The 15,336-nt window shown below is 35.9% G+C and overlaps 1 protein-coding gene across 2 annotated transcripts in view; it reads right to left on the bottom strand.

Annotated features, from left to right (window-relative positions):
* Window positions 1-665: 665 nt before the first annotated feature.
* Window positions 666-15,336, bottom strand: part of RNF145 (ring finger protein 145) — a 63,888-nt gene continuing 49,217 nt past the window's right edge. For both annotated transcript variants that reach the window (XM_082456431.1, XM_082456432.1), the window contains 4 exons: window positions 12,685-12,867; window positions 5,884-6,031; window positions 4,607-4,963; window positions 666-2,288 (listed from right to left, as the gene is read on the bottom strand). In XM_082456431.1, coding sequence (XP_082312557.1) covers window positions 1,905-2,288; window positions 4,607-4,963; window positions 5,884-6,031; window positions 12,685-12,867 — 1,072 coding nt within the window. In that variant the 3' untranslated portion in view covers window positions 666-1,904. The remainder of the gene's footprint in view (window positions 2,289-4,606; window positions 4,964-5,883; window positions 6,032-12,684; window positions 12,868-15,336) is intronic.

Below are 15,336 nucleotides of genomic sequence, written 5' to 3'. Positions count from 1 at the left end.
GAGAGAGTCAGTCCTTTGGTGCTTAAGGATGGCCGAGTTCACTGTGCCATAAATAATTTCAACTTCATAGGCAATTTTATTCCTTTAAACAAGGCACCAAATATTTAATATTTGAATATGTACCTTTTACACAAGGGCTGAAATTCAGTTTGAAATCCAAGATTACTGCTAGGTTTTTGCACAACAGCCTGACTACCACCAGAGGGTGCCATCTGCTGTTTTCTGCCTGACCAGGATCACCAAAAGGACAGTGAGAAACTTTCGGCTATACCTGGGGAGAAATTCATTCTGGTCTAGCCACTTCCTTTCTAAATGTAAAATCATGCTGGTGTCAGGCTAGTTGGATAGAATCACCCAGGAAGCTATGAAATGCACATTCTCAGGCACCCCAAAGGTTAACTCAGTAGGTCTGAAGTGGGGTTCAGAAATGTGTAATTTTTTTAAAAAGTTCCCTAGATACTTCTGATGCAGAGCTAGGTTTGCTACCACTGGTGTAGAAGATTTCAAAGAACTGATCCTTTTCAATCAAAATGTTTTGCCATCTGCAGGGCATTTTTTGACAGGGATCAAGATATCAGAAGCCCAGCTGGATAAGCAAAACCTCCTGAGAACAGAATTTCGACAAGACACCTTACAATAATAATCATCACAGAAATAAAACACTGTTATCTTCAAATTTAAATTTATTAAGACATTCAGCTATGTCTGTCAGTCTACATCCAAATTTGCTACTAAAAATAAAATAAAGTCACATCCCACATTAGGAATACCGAGTCTGAAAAACACTTTTTGAGCCAAGCCTATTGTATAAATAAATGACTAGTTTCTTTTCATATCAAAATTCCCATAAAAAATTACATTCCCCCCCTCCCCAGTTCCACCTGTAGCCATGATGAATGTAAAAATTTAAATATGACAAATCCTTGTCAAAGAAAAGGTGCAAAGTCTATTAACAGCTTTAAAAGTGGCATTTGCAGAGTGTGATCATACAGCTATGTACTCATTCCCAAAGTGCAAATATTGCCATAATTTAACACTGTTTTGATTCAGTTGCAAGAATTAAACATTACACAGGATTGAAAAGTACACTTAGGGCCTTTATCAGTGCCCTAAAGCCCTTCCCACTTTGGTCTCCTATACTAATGTGGACTCCAAAGTGTTCATTAGAGTTTTAGTTTACTTCACACAGCCAACACAGTATACGATGTATTAACAAAAGTTTCATATACATCAAAATATTGAAGACTCCATCATAAAGTTCAAGAGTCTCAGATTACATGAATGCACCCACAAGGCCCAAGTGCCCACCCACCCCTTCCCCCAAAGCACATACGAAGTATGAGCGTGCTTCAATCTTTGAATACAATCAATGCTTTTACGTCTTTGATTTCGTTTCAGTGCTGTACAAATAATCACCTGAATGAGTTCCAATTAACTGAGGGAAAAGGGGGTAGAGAAAAGGGCTGGTCAGCACTCATACTTTGTAACAAGAATGGTCCTGTCCCATAGAAAGTGAAATATCAGTTCCACTTCTGCCTGCTTCCTCCCATGGTGTCCTCATGCTCTTTATCCTCCTTTCTTTAGCCCCTTTCAGACACTCAAATCTGATTTTATTTATCCCTTACAAATCAGGGGCCGTTTCTGAAGTTGCTGAGGTTGAATTTTCTTGGCAAACCTCTACCAAACATCAGCATAGAATATATAAATACATTTTGATTAGCATACTTTGCAAAATTTCTCCCACAAAGTCAAGGGGATGAAAGCAGGTGGTCTCCACTGAGAGTACTTCCTGGATTAGATCCTTGGAATGTCAAGTTTCCTGCCTAATCACCTCATATATTCACTCCTCAAATCTGGGCACGAATTCCATCATGAGTTAACTTCTCCTCCAGAGTAGCAAAGCATTACTCCTGCTGCTTTTCTTCTAGGCTGACCTCAACAGGATGTGCTGCATCTTTTGCACTAAGAGGATTTTCCTTGGGATCACAAGCCCCTTCCTGGCTATCTGATCTTCTGGCAATGCACTCGTCATTGTCCCTAGAACCTTCTTGCACCCCGGTCCCCCGAGGACGCTCCTGGCCTGGGGGTTCCGTACCTTCCTGAAGCACATTTTGCTCAGCTCCAGCAGGAGGCTGTGGAACCGGGTCAGCTCCTAACCCTGGCAGCTGCGAGGAGTTTTTGAGGTGGCAGTGGCACAGAGGGCACGTCTCCTGGACATACAGCCACTTCTTGAGACAGCCTGCATGGAAGAAATGACTGCAAGGTGTGATCACAGCAGATTTCATGTCCTAAAAAGGGGGAAAAAGATAACTCGTAAATGTCTATTATCTAAAATCTTTGCTGCTATGCTCGAGTTCTTGTTCCAACATTTCTTTATCACAAATTCTCCATCGAAAATTTGCAACACAGATCTTAGAATAAAACTCATTTTATATTTTTGTAATAATCCTCTTGCCATCAGAGACCCCTTTATACAAATAATACAGGAACCACTGGCTAAGCAATGTTTAAAAAGAAGTAAAAACCAAAAATGAGGAAGAAACGACCTTCGTGATGGGGTTCGGACTTAGTATGAAACAAAGGTTATAAAACTGTAGCAGTATGATCGCTGGGTCTCCACGAGTATAATTAGAACCTCAGGAAATCTGATGAAGATTGGACTTTTTCCACTTTTTTGCTTCAACACAGCTCAACACATTATTCCATGATGAGATTATTGGCAAGGAGACAAAATCAGCCACATAACACCAGGGTATTGGCAAGGAAGTGGCAACTTCATTAGGGACAATGTACATCCCAGTTTTCATGATATAAGCCAGTGTTTTTTCAACGTGCATCAGAATCACCTGGAGTGCTGGCTAACCATGCATATTCTGGGGCCACCCCAGACCTACTGGATACCTGAAGATGGCATTCACAAATCCATAGGTAAAGCAAGCCACCCATGTGACTTTAATGCACACTTAAGTTTAATAACCACTGGAATAAGAAATGGTATACTTTGCACTAGTAGTCCCTGCATAAGATATATTTGGGGAGGGAAGGCTAGGGATATGAAGTTTAAATTGTAACAACATACATTTGGTTGATCAACCATTAATTTTGTTTAAAGTCCCAAAACAAGGAGTTGTGGCTATAATAGAAATTCCTTGCCAAGAACTGGTAACACCTGGGAGTCAACTTTTAAGCAGAAAGCCATCCAAGAAGAGCAGCCAGCTAGGAAGGTAAGCAATTTGAGTTTTATTTTCAGTGTGGTATCAGCAGGTAGTTCAAGCACCTCAAAAAAAGTGATGTGACAACAGGAAATACAAAAAGAGGACTCTCAAATCCCAGAGATGGTATATTTAGACATAGGCTGCTGAAGTTGATGTGCCCCAAATCTGTCTTGGCTATGCTTTGTCCTGCATACAACAAGGCTACCGAGCACAAAGGACCCAAAAGAAGACAATGGCCACTTAAGTTTGGGGGAATCTACATGGCTCCTCAATCCCCCCAAATGCAAAAACAACCTGGAAAATATTATTTTGCTAGTACCCAAAAGTATGCTCTAATAACAATCAAAAAGTGGCAGCTTAATTTTACTCTTAGGAAAAATTCTTACTCTAGATGGCCTTCACGCACAAACACACATCCCTTCTACACTGTAAAGCAGCCTTGGAGCAAGTACCTCCCCTGTATACTCATTGACACTATCTATAGTTTTATTCCGCCAGCCCACACTTTTTTAAGAGTGATTTTAAAGGAACAGTTTGTGTTGTGGCGCAGAATTTCTGCCCATACTTCCAACAGTACAGTTTAGCTGTAAAAGCTGCTACTCAATCACCCTCCTGCACAGGTGACTGGTGACTAAACTCTAGGCCTGTTGTTTGTTACTGTTATATTTCCAAGCTGATTTAAAAACTATCTTTCAATTCTTGCTAGAAGGCAGTCATCAGCTATTGAGGGCTCATGTGCCAAAGATGCCAGGGAGGCCAACCATAATGTATACCAACTGGGTGCCTCTGCCATATCTCCTGCCCCCTACTTCCACATAGAGGCTGCATCCACCTCAGATATACCTCAGCCCACAGGGAAGCACATACTACTCTCCACCCACGTCAAGTGAATGAACGTTTACTCCCTACCCTGGAAATACCAGAGGGAAAGAGTCAGAATCTTGGCACACCACTTTTCAGAAGTTGCTGACTCCTGACTGATAGTATGTATTTGATAGTACACGTGTGTGTGTGTGTGTGTGTGTGTGTGTGTGTGTGTGTGTGTGTGTGTGTGTGTGTGTGTGTGTGTGTGTGTGTGTGTGTGTGTGTGTGTGTGTGTGTATTCAGGAGTAAATATAAAATACACCTGACCTGTTTTTCCTTTATTTATGGGTGAGCAATAATGTTGAAAATAACAATAAATTAGAACTTGAGGAACTAAATTTAAAGCTTACTTTAGAAATAAAATGGAAATATTTTATCAGGTCTTTAATAATATCTGAGGCCCACTTTTTTTTTACCCAGGAGATAATTTCTGCCTGGAAATTTAACTTGAATTTGGATAATGTGGTTAAAGTCCCAAGGGATACATGGTATGAACCACCCAAATGGCTTCTTACTGTATGAGTTACCTGATAACAGATGGCACAAATATCATTGTGTTTCTCAAGCTGCTCTTTCGTAGCAACGGGTAATGATTTAATCTTATTCACAGCGTCCCTTCGGAGAAGGAAGCTCTTCCACCCCAGTTGGGCCCGAAGCCACACATTATAGTAGGAATGGATGAAGATGATCATTGAGCCCATTACTGTCCATTCTCCAAAGATGGTCTCAGAGACGCCGTAGGCCACCACACAGAGGGCCACGAGAAACTCCAGCAGGCGGTAAGTGCCGTTCACATAGTAGATGACATCATCCATGTTTTCTACTGGCTCTTTTCTGAATTCCTCAACCATAAATAAGACATAAATAAAAAGTGTTCCTAGAACCTGAAAAAAAAAAAAAGTATGTATATAATCACTAATAAAGGTTTTTCCTAGACTTTAAGTGATAACACATTACTAATATCTTTAGTATACCAGATTTCATATCCAGAGGAGACAGTGGTACAATTAAAATGTGGGTGATCTCAGTAATACAGGTCTTTGATACTGAAAAGTACCCTGAGATACAACTTTACTAAAATGATTCTGATTAGTAATCAGTCTTCTCTGACATTCTTTCTCTCTTTCCCCTGGTCACCAAAACCCTCACAATTCTATCTAAAATTTCCTAATTCTGTACTCATATCTGTGCCTCAACTTTCAAAGAACGTTTACTTCTACAAGGAACAATGAATAAATCTTTATCGCCAGTGCTACATTTTTCTTTTACTTGTTACTGATTAGGCAGCCAAGATACACTTTTAAGTTACAGTAAGTTTATCCATTCCATGGTAACATTGTGTGTGTGTGTGAGTGTGTGAGTGTGTGTGTGTAAAGTATATATCATGTCCATGTAATACATACACAGGTATCATTTATTTATATACATTATGAAACTATGGATATTTTTGAGTGGGCAAAATGTGCTCCAAACAAGCACTAAAATCTTTTAATATTTTATAGTTACTTATCTATTTAAGATTTACATGACAGTTCTGTATCATACCATTTTGAAAAAGAGATATTGCGAAGTTTAATTACCTTGATTAAAAAAAACTACAGTGACAGATAGGCTTAGTATTTTAATAACCTACCTTCTAACTCCTATGCTCAAATAAATGTAATGCATTCTAGTAAAGAGGATGGGAAGTAATCACCTAAATAGACCACTTATCATCATTAATCTTGAAAAAGTTTAATTCCTTTTCTGGAAGGAAAAATAAGAAAATCAGTTATTATATAAAGTTAATTAATCCTGGGCTTACCTGAAGAGAGGTGAGAATGCTGCTAGAAATAATGATAAGAAGCCAAAAATCCATGTGGAAAAACTGGCAAATCATATAAGCCATATAAGCAGGGAACACCAGTAAAAATAAACAAAGGCTCACAGCACGGAAGTGTTTCCATAAACTCCTAGAGAAAGAAAAGTATTCTTTTAACGTGCCTGTCACCTAGCAGCACAACTAACCGATCTTGTGCCATGCTTCAATTTCACAGCATTTTACTGCACACCCTTCTCCATGCCAGTCACAGTGCTAGATTTCAGGACAAGTCATGTCAAAGGCTTCAAAGCACCTTTTCTCTTAACACCCCACACTCAGTCAATTGACAAGTACCACCAATTCTTTTTTTTTTTTCTGAATAGTTTGCTTTCAATCTCATTCCCATTCCAAGCAATCTCAAAGCGATGTCAGGCTTTTATAACATTAAACTTCAACAATTTTAACAGTAATGTGCTGTCTTAAGTCGTGACGTCCTCTCCTCACCTGCACCACCCTGGATGAAAATCTCTGCAACCGTGAGTTCAGTGTTACTAAGAGGAATGGCTCTCCGATGAGCAGGGGTATTACCCCTCACATCTGTTGAGGTTGGGGAAAAACTATGAACCACTGCACTTTAAGACCTACTAGCTGATCTTCCTCCCTTCTAGCCCCTGTTCCTAGAGAGATTAATCATTCCAAAGCTCTGCTAGCATAATACTGTCAATACCTTCTCTAAACTTCCTAGCCTGGTATTTTAGGTCCTCCACTCCCAATTTTTTTGTTTTTTTAGCCTTTTTTTATTTATTTTTTTTGGGCTGGGTTGGGTCTTCGTTGTTGCATGTGGGCTTTCTCTAGTTGTGGCAAGCGGGGGCTACTCTTGTTGCCGTGTGCAAGCTTCTTATTGCGATGGCTTCTGTTGTTGCAGAGCACGGGCTCCAGCAGTTGCAGCATGCAAGCTCAGTAGCTGTGGCCCACGGGCTTAGTTGCTCCGCAGCATGTGGGATCTTCCCGGACGAGGGCTTGAACCCATGTCCCCGCATTGGCAGGCGGATTCTCAACCACTGCGTCACCAGGGAAGTCCCCATCACTCCCAATTTTTTGGTCCAAACTTGCCAACATCTGTCCCTCACTACAAGCAAAGATGGTTAACTCTCTTCCCAAGAAAACACAAGCACTCTTAAAAATCCCACCAGAAATGCCTGCATCCCACTCTCTCCTTTTCTAAACCCTTTAGACTAGCTCAAGCTAAACAAACATATTTACACAGGTAATGATATCCTTTCCCCAGGAATCACCTACCCTCTCAGAATTCTTAACATCTGTACCAAACAATCATACAATAAATTGCAGCACTGCTTCAATATATAGATATTTATATATAATATTTTATATATTATGTATCATATACACCTAAACATTCTTACTTATATTTTTATTTTATATTTATTATTTAAATAAAAATATTTTATATATGTACACACATTTAAAAAAAGTCTTATCACCCATATTTAATCTCCTCAAAAATAGGATAACTCCAGCTCCTAAGCACAGAGGCTTGTTTGAAATAAGTGCCAAATAAAACTTGAAAACTTATTTCTGCTTGATATTTTTCAAATTATTTTCCATCAGTTACTACCTTTTCTTACCTACCCACCTATCCACCCAAGTGCAAAGCCCTATGATATAAGCAGGACAAAAGTTAATTGTGGTCATTACACAGCAGAATAGTTCCATGTATAACTTTATGCTTTTAAGACACCCAACAAGTCAAGAAATTTCTTAGACTTAGATTTCAGCTTCTGATTCCACTTGAACCCTCCTTGTCAATAGTGGAATACACAGCAGGAGTCCCCTAGTTATGGCAAAAGGAGAAGGAACATAATCTTTTCTTTTATTTAGTTCTTCATACATTGTACTATTCTAATAGATCATTCCTTAAATATACCCCCAATTTAATACAGATTGTAAACCAACTTCTAAAAGAAAAATGACACAAAACCCTCCCCCAACAAGTGCCTTAAGCAGAACCTTGAAAAAATCTTTTTGTGCAATAAAAAAAAAAGGTATGATTTCCACCCCCTACAAGTTTATTGTTTACTTTATATATCCAATTTATAAGACAAATGATGATGTAATGACTTATTACTCCAACAAGGGATTTTAAAAAAAAAAACAAAGATGCTAGATACTTCCATTTCCTTGATAAATAAAAGCCAAAGTTGGAGTAATTTTTTAACATAAGGATCACAAATCTAGAAAGAAATCAGCGTGAGCCCCAAACAGCCATTCCCTCTCTTAAAAACAAAACTCAATTACAATCTATGTAAACTGAATATCAAGACTTAAATCATTTAATGATTTCCTAATAAAAACAAACACAGATTATTTAAAAACATTATGAGGAAATGTGAATTTCAACCAAAATAGTTTAAAGCTCATAGCCACAATAATTATGCTGTTTTAATTAAATATCAGCATCTGTGATATGTTCTCAAGTCCATGTGAAGTATCTCAAGGAGACAGAAAAATCATCCTGCCTACCTTTAACTCTATTACAACATAGGTGGGAGGAAAAATAACCACACTAAGTTAAATGCTATACTGTGTGGGACTGTCCACAATTAGCAAGTCTGATAAGAAAGTAAATTATTATTCTGGTTAAAATTAAAGCTAGGTACTTTGGAAAGTGTTTTACATCTTTTCTTGTCAAACATTTTTCTTACGAGAAGTTAAGGGACAAATATAAACCTGCCACAGTAGCTCTGCTTTGAGATTCCAAACTTTTACTTTTTTTGAAGAAAAGCAGGCAGAAAGGAATTACTGTAACAGTAGTTATAATAGGGCAATTTGCCTTAAAACTTTAAATATTTTTTTCAAAATCAAGCTAGCTGTGATCCACTTATATAATTTACATATATATACAAACATATATTTATACATGTACACAGAAAAGTAAATATAACATTATGCCAACAGTTTTAAACTTACGTCTAATTTCTGTGTTTTATATACACACAGACATTACATACATATTTATCCTTATTTAAGCAGTTAAAATTCAATAAAAATCTAATTTAAAATTAAACATAAAACGAATAGCGGAAAATGATGCTAGAATCACATCCCATTAACAGGTTAAGCACTATAAAGTGAAAAAAAATGTTTTTAATTCACCTCAACCCATTTCATGAAAAGTTAGTCATTTGAAAATCTGCTGTATCATTTGAATACAGTAGACTCTAGTTGTAAAATTCCTTGTTAACAACTGTAATAAAATTCCTGGATAAAAGTAACAATTACATCTACGGCTAAAACTATCTGAGACACATTTTTAAGTTTAAACACTGGAAGTTACCTCCAGTCCAAGCAACACCAAGACGTGTGAGGATTTTCCCCTAATAATTACTTCCTTAACGACAGAGAGAAGCAGAGTTTCAATATTACCTTTTAATTGTTCTCCTAATGTGAGAATTAGGATATTTTTCATTTCCTTTTTTAATGGTACACTTAATTGAATTAATTACAATCCTGGTACACTTAACTGAATTAATCACAATCCTCTGTTTAGAATGCACTATCGTTATGGTCTGTGCATGTCCCTCTTTTTATTAGTTCGTAATCCAATTAGCTATTTTAAATACCTGAAATGTAGCAAGCATTCATGAACCCATCTCCCCGTACAAAAGAGGCCCTGGACCACATGGCAGGCCAGGCTAGTCCATGTCCTGCCTCCCTCCACCCAATGAAACCATTTCATGAGTCCTGTGCTCTTCACGCTCTTGCTTGCTTCCCTTTCTACAGTTTTGTTTATCCATATGTACTCCTAAAGAGTGTATTTTAAAATTCTGTTTTTGACATAAAAATAACATTCTATATTGTCATCTTTTTGGATTTACTTCATCTATTGCTATGAATCATTCATAATGTTTAATGCATCACTATGTTTTTAACATTCCACTGTGACTATTATCACATTTATTCACCCCCTTTCCTGTTTGATTGGCATATGATTTGTTCCCAGGCTTTTGCTATTGTGAATTGTGCTATGAACATTCTTCTACACGTCCCTCCTGAACATGCACAAGAATGTCTTGAGTATCTACATAGGAGGAGACAATGCTAAACTGTTTTCCAAAGTGATTACACTAATTTACACTCCTACCAGAAACCTGGGATATCTGGGGACCTATGTTTTCTTCTACCCTAGGTATCAGCTTTCTTTCCTCTCTCTCCCTTCCTTCCTTCTTTTCTATTATTTTTTCATTGCCACTTCCATAGGTTTAAAACAGTATCTCACAGCAGTCTTGATTCACATTTCTCTGACCACTAAAGACACTGAACCTCTCTTCATATTCATTGTTTCCGCTTTCACTAAAAGCCTGATGATGTATTTTATCCACTTCTCTCACCAATCTGAGCTATTTACATATTCTTGATACTAATTCTTGAGCAAGTGTGAATACTATAAATATCTTCTCCCAGGTTTGTAACTATCATTTCTAATACAAGTTTCCTTTAGGTTTAGAAAATGTTATTAATTTTGATAGTTAGATTTATCATTCTTTTCTTTCATAATCATAGTCATTCTTAGTCTCAGTCTTTCACGGCCAGTTCCATCAGTTTAAGAATTTTTTTTCCTACTTGAAGGTCCAAAATATACTACTCTATGCAGATTTAATTTTTTATTTTGACATTTAAGGCTCTACCATTCTGGAGTTGATTCTTTTGTTTACGGCCGTGAGACAGGAATCCAATTCCATCTTTTTCCAATTAGAAACCATTTTTTTCCAGCTACATTACAGAAGAGAACCACCTGCCCCACTCATCTGACATGCCACTTCAGTCATACACCAAAGTCCCATATATATATGGACCTGTCTGGGGGCTCTGTTCCATTGGTCAAGTTGTCTATACTTGAGCCAATTATTATAAAAACTTCACAATATCTCCTATTGTAAGTGAAATAAACTTTAATTTATCTTTCTCAAATTGTCTGTCTGATTTCAATATGGATTTATACTGGTTTCAAAGAATCAGCAGGGGTAGGGGCATAGTCTTTCTGCTGTCTGAAAGTATTTGTTTAAAACAGGGATATCTGCTCCTTCAAAGTTTGGCAGAACTTGCCTATAACACCATCTGAGTCAGGATGTTTACCATTTGCTTCCATTTCTTTAACAGAACTATCCAAGCTTTTTAATTCTTAAGTCAGCTCTAATAAGTTTTATTTTTCTCACAACTTTCCCATATCATTTGTTTAAAGAAGTACTGCCATTTAACTGTTGATTGTATTTTCTAATTACCATAGGCAGTGGTGGGAGAGAAGTAAGAACAGAACCCTAACTGTTCATTCCTATCTCATCCTGTCACAGCCAAGAGCCTCTCTTGCCTCAGGCCAATTAATGCTGCTACAGACACGAGTAACAACAGTGACACCAATCCAAAATAACCACTCCACACCAACACCCAGGGCTTCTCAGTCTTGCTTCTTTCCCTCTAAATTTCCTCTGTATTTGATCTTGGAGGAAGAAGCCAGTAAAATGATGCTAGTTCAGCACCCTGGAAGGACCCAGAACTGAATTTACTGGTGCCTATGGCAGTGAAATTATGGTCTTATTTCTCTCTCTTTTCCAAACTTTCTATTGTATTATATCAGTCTTTTAATTGGTATAATTAATAATACTAAAGGATACTGCCAGATAGGACAAAATAGTAATTGTACTTAGGTCAAAACCCCAATTTAAGTGACTATTTAACTAAGTTCACCATTGAATTCAACATCTTAAATGCTTCTGCTGAGAAACCTTAAACCTAAAAACCAAATCTCAAATAAGTATAATGATTAAAATTATCTGAAACATATCCAAGAGCTTTGAGCTTATTTAAATTAAATTGACTCTTTCAGCCATTCTACGGTTTGACAAGTTTTCAGAATGTTTGGCAATATGGGATATGGGGATAGAAAGATAAATCTGATTAACTATAATTAAAATGTTAATTTCCTTACTTACAAAGCACCACCAAGGAAGCAATTAAATCGGGTATTTCAATAATCAATAATCAGAGTGTGTAGAAGGATGCTGGAAAAAAATAGTGGCACTGAGTTTTAAGCAATTCCTTATAGAAAATCCTTGTATATATTACCATAAGCCTACCATTAGGTAGGTTACACTCCTACCACTCTTAGATATCCACTGAATTATACATATTTATATCATAGTATGTTAAAGAGCCAAATAATAATTTGACTTTTATTCCTTATGAAAATTTCTATAATATGAGATGAATATGAATCCAGCTAGTCCCATAAGGTATCAAGAATCCCCATTATAACCTCAGTTAGTTGCAAAACGCCATCAGATGAGACTTGTTATTCCATAAATGCCTATCTTTATGACTGTCTGACCACCTTTATTTTTCTCTCCTTCATTTGCCCTTTCTCTCAATGTTTCCTCTCCTTTAGCATTGCACAGAATAAAACTGTATATTATTTGTTATATTTACTGTACTGAATTTTATGCTCTACATTCTTAATTTAAAAACTGGATAAGTATAAAAAAGTACTACATTTCTCTGAAGAAGAAAAAGCTGATTTGTAATTACTTGGCCTTTAATGTGACTTTTATATACAGGAATGTTGAGAAAAAAAAAAAACAGAAAAGTCAAATACATACAAAAAAAAAATGTAAACTTGTTAATAAGCTAATACCAATTATTCATCCACCTTGTCTCTAAACAATACCTAGATCTTCAGACAACAAATTATGTAAACAATATGACAAAAATTTCTTTTAGGAAGTTTCTTACTTGTCTCTAGATGCTCCCAGCGCCAAAACAATAGGATCTGCAATCTCTAACATAGACTGCAGGATAGAAGCTACAACAATGAAAAGGATAATACTGAGCAGGAATGCCCGGTGAACAACCTGCAGCTCTATCAGACCAGTCTGCACCGCCAGGATTAACAGCGTAACTCCTTCTGTCATGCCCCTAGAAAAGCACACGTTTTTGGAAAAACAAACAATAATCAGAATCACATTTAATTCTGAGGGAAAATAATTCAAAGGCTTAGACTGTTATTACATATTTGTGATCTATTCTGACTTCGACAAAAAAACTTGATCAGAATATTAATGTCAATGTAATAATATACAAGCATAATGTATCACTACATGTGCAAAACATAATAGCTATAATTTTAGCATACAGTGAGGAGAAAAAAGCAACTTCTCAGATAAATAAAAGTGCTCTAACCAGGCTTTGCTAATGAGTCAGACACTCCTACCATACTTAGATATCCACTGAATTATACATATTTACATCATGAGCTATATCCCGATTATAAAATAGAGAACCACAGGTGAATGTCTCTATAATCTTGGAGTAGGGAAGGTCTATTTAAGAAGACCATAAGAACCAGAGATGTAAACAAAAATACTTTTTTCAAATTCAATTTCCATATGGAAAATATATACAAAGTCCTAAGACCTTTTTATCCTATTGACTTGAATTATAAAGAATCTCACAAATAAATGAGAAATGAGCAAAGGACAGGTACAGTTTTCAGATACACAAATTAGCAAATATTTCAAAGTTTGATGACCCAAGTACTGACAAGGAATGTAAAAAAATATGGGCAGACTAATATTGAGATATAAACCAGTAAAATGTTTCTGGAGAAGAATTGCTAATAAATTTAAAATGTACATACCCTTCAGTTCAATAATATTATTAGTAATTTACCCTATGGATGTACTATAAAAGTTAAGATATATAGATATAGATTTTTAAGATATATATATATACACACACACACACACACATAGATTTGAGAGATAAAGTAAACAATGGAACATGTTATGTGACATCATGGGGATACAATCAGTAAAATCCAGACTGAAAAACTAAGTAGGACAAACAATCTGATGTCTTCAACAAATAACATTAAAGGGAAAAAATACAGAGATAGCAGGGACCTAAATATTGAAAGAGACTTAAGAGGCATACCAGTCAACTACAATATGGGCATTATTTGGATCCTGAGTTGAGCAAACAAAATGTTTTTAAAAATTTAGACAGATAATTAGGGAAATATGAACACCAACTGGGTATTTGATGTCAAGGAATTCTTCTATCAGAAATGAATGCTCTATTGTAGTTACGGTTTTTTCCTAAAAGATTTAGAGGTAAAATAATATTATATCTGGGATTTGCTCCAAACAAATGCAGCTAGGGAGTGTTATGGGACAAGGTAGGTGGAATTGACAGGGGCACACAACACACAACACTGGCCATATTACTGGAGATGGGTGCCAGGTACATACATAGGGGTTCATTTTACTATTTTCTCAGCTTTCCTGGTTTAAAATTTTCCTAATTAAGGGTTTAAAAAGAGAGACATGAACAAAGATACTCATAGCAGCATTATTTTTAAATAGCAAAAAAAAAAAACGATACATTATTTTTGCAATACTATGCATTCATTGAAAAGAACGAGGTATATGTGTTGACATAAAAACAAAACAAAAAAACCTATCTAAACCATATTAAGTGACAAGATAAGGTACAGAACAATGTGTATAGTATGTGGAAAAGACTATATATACTTTTCCCTATAAGAAATGTTTTAAATTACCATCTATAGCTGTTACCTTTGGGGAGAGGAAATGGGAAGTAGGGGAAGAAAGTTGTCATTTTCCATTTTGTGCTTTCTGAATGGTATGAATTCTGTGAACTTAAACATGAATTATTTTTCTGTCTTGTCCCCACTCCCTTTTTCCATTATAAAGGTGTTAGCTGGGACTGGCAGGAAAATTACAGAGCATAGGTTTTTTCTTTTCTGTCATTAAAAAACTAATATACAACAAATTAAAATTTCCCCTCAATTTACAAGGTACTCAGCATCTACTAATTATGAAATATCCCATAAAAATTTAGATACTTTAAGAGGTTACATAAATTTATATAAATGAAACCATTAAACCTCTATGTTAATTCAGATAACAGAAATCATGACAAGTTTTAGAAATAGTTTCCTAATACCTGATCTTAGTGATTTAATAACAACTGGAATAACTATTCTGCATCCTCATTAATGCATCCTTTGAAACTTCAATCAGTATCAAAATTATGTTCAAACATAAAAAAAAAATCTTTAAGAAAGTATCAAATTTAGAAATCTGATTTTAACAGAGCGACACAAATGTCAAATGGGAAAAAGCAAGCTATCCAAAAATCTCTTAAATAAATCTAGGAAAGGAAAGTGTCTAATATACATTGTTACGTACATACAATAAAAATACATCTTTTATACACAGAAATTTAGTTATTTTTTCATAGTATTTTAATCTAAATATTGCAACCATTCCAAAAAAAAAGTCCTCAAAATTCCATTTCCTCTAAGATTCATCAACAAAGAAATTCATCATTCCTTCCTCAAGTTACATAAGATTTAAATGC

This window comes from Balaenoptera physalus (genome assembly GCF_965194825.1).
Source record: "Balaenoptera physalus genome assembly, chromosome: 3".
In the NCBI taxonomy this organism is placed as follows: Eukaryota; Metazoa; Chordata; class Mammalia; order Artiodactyla; family Balaenopteridae; genus Balaenoptera; species Balaenoptera physalus.
This window is presented reverse-complemented; position numbering and strand designations above follow the sequence as displayed.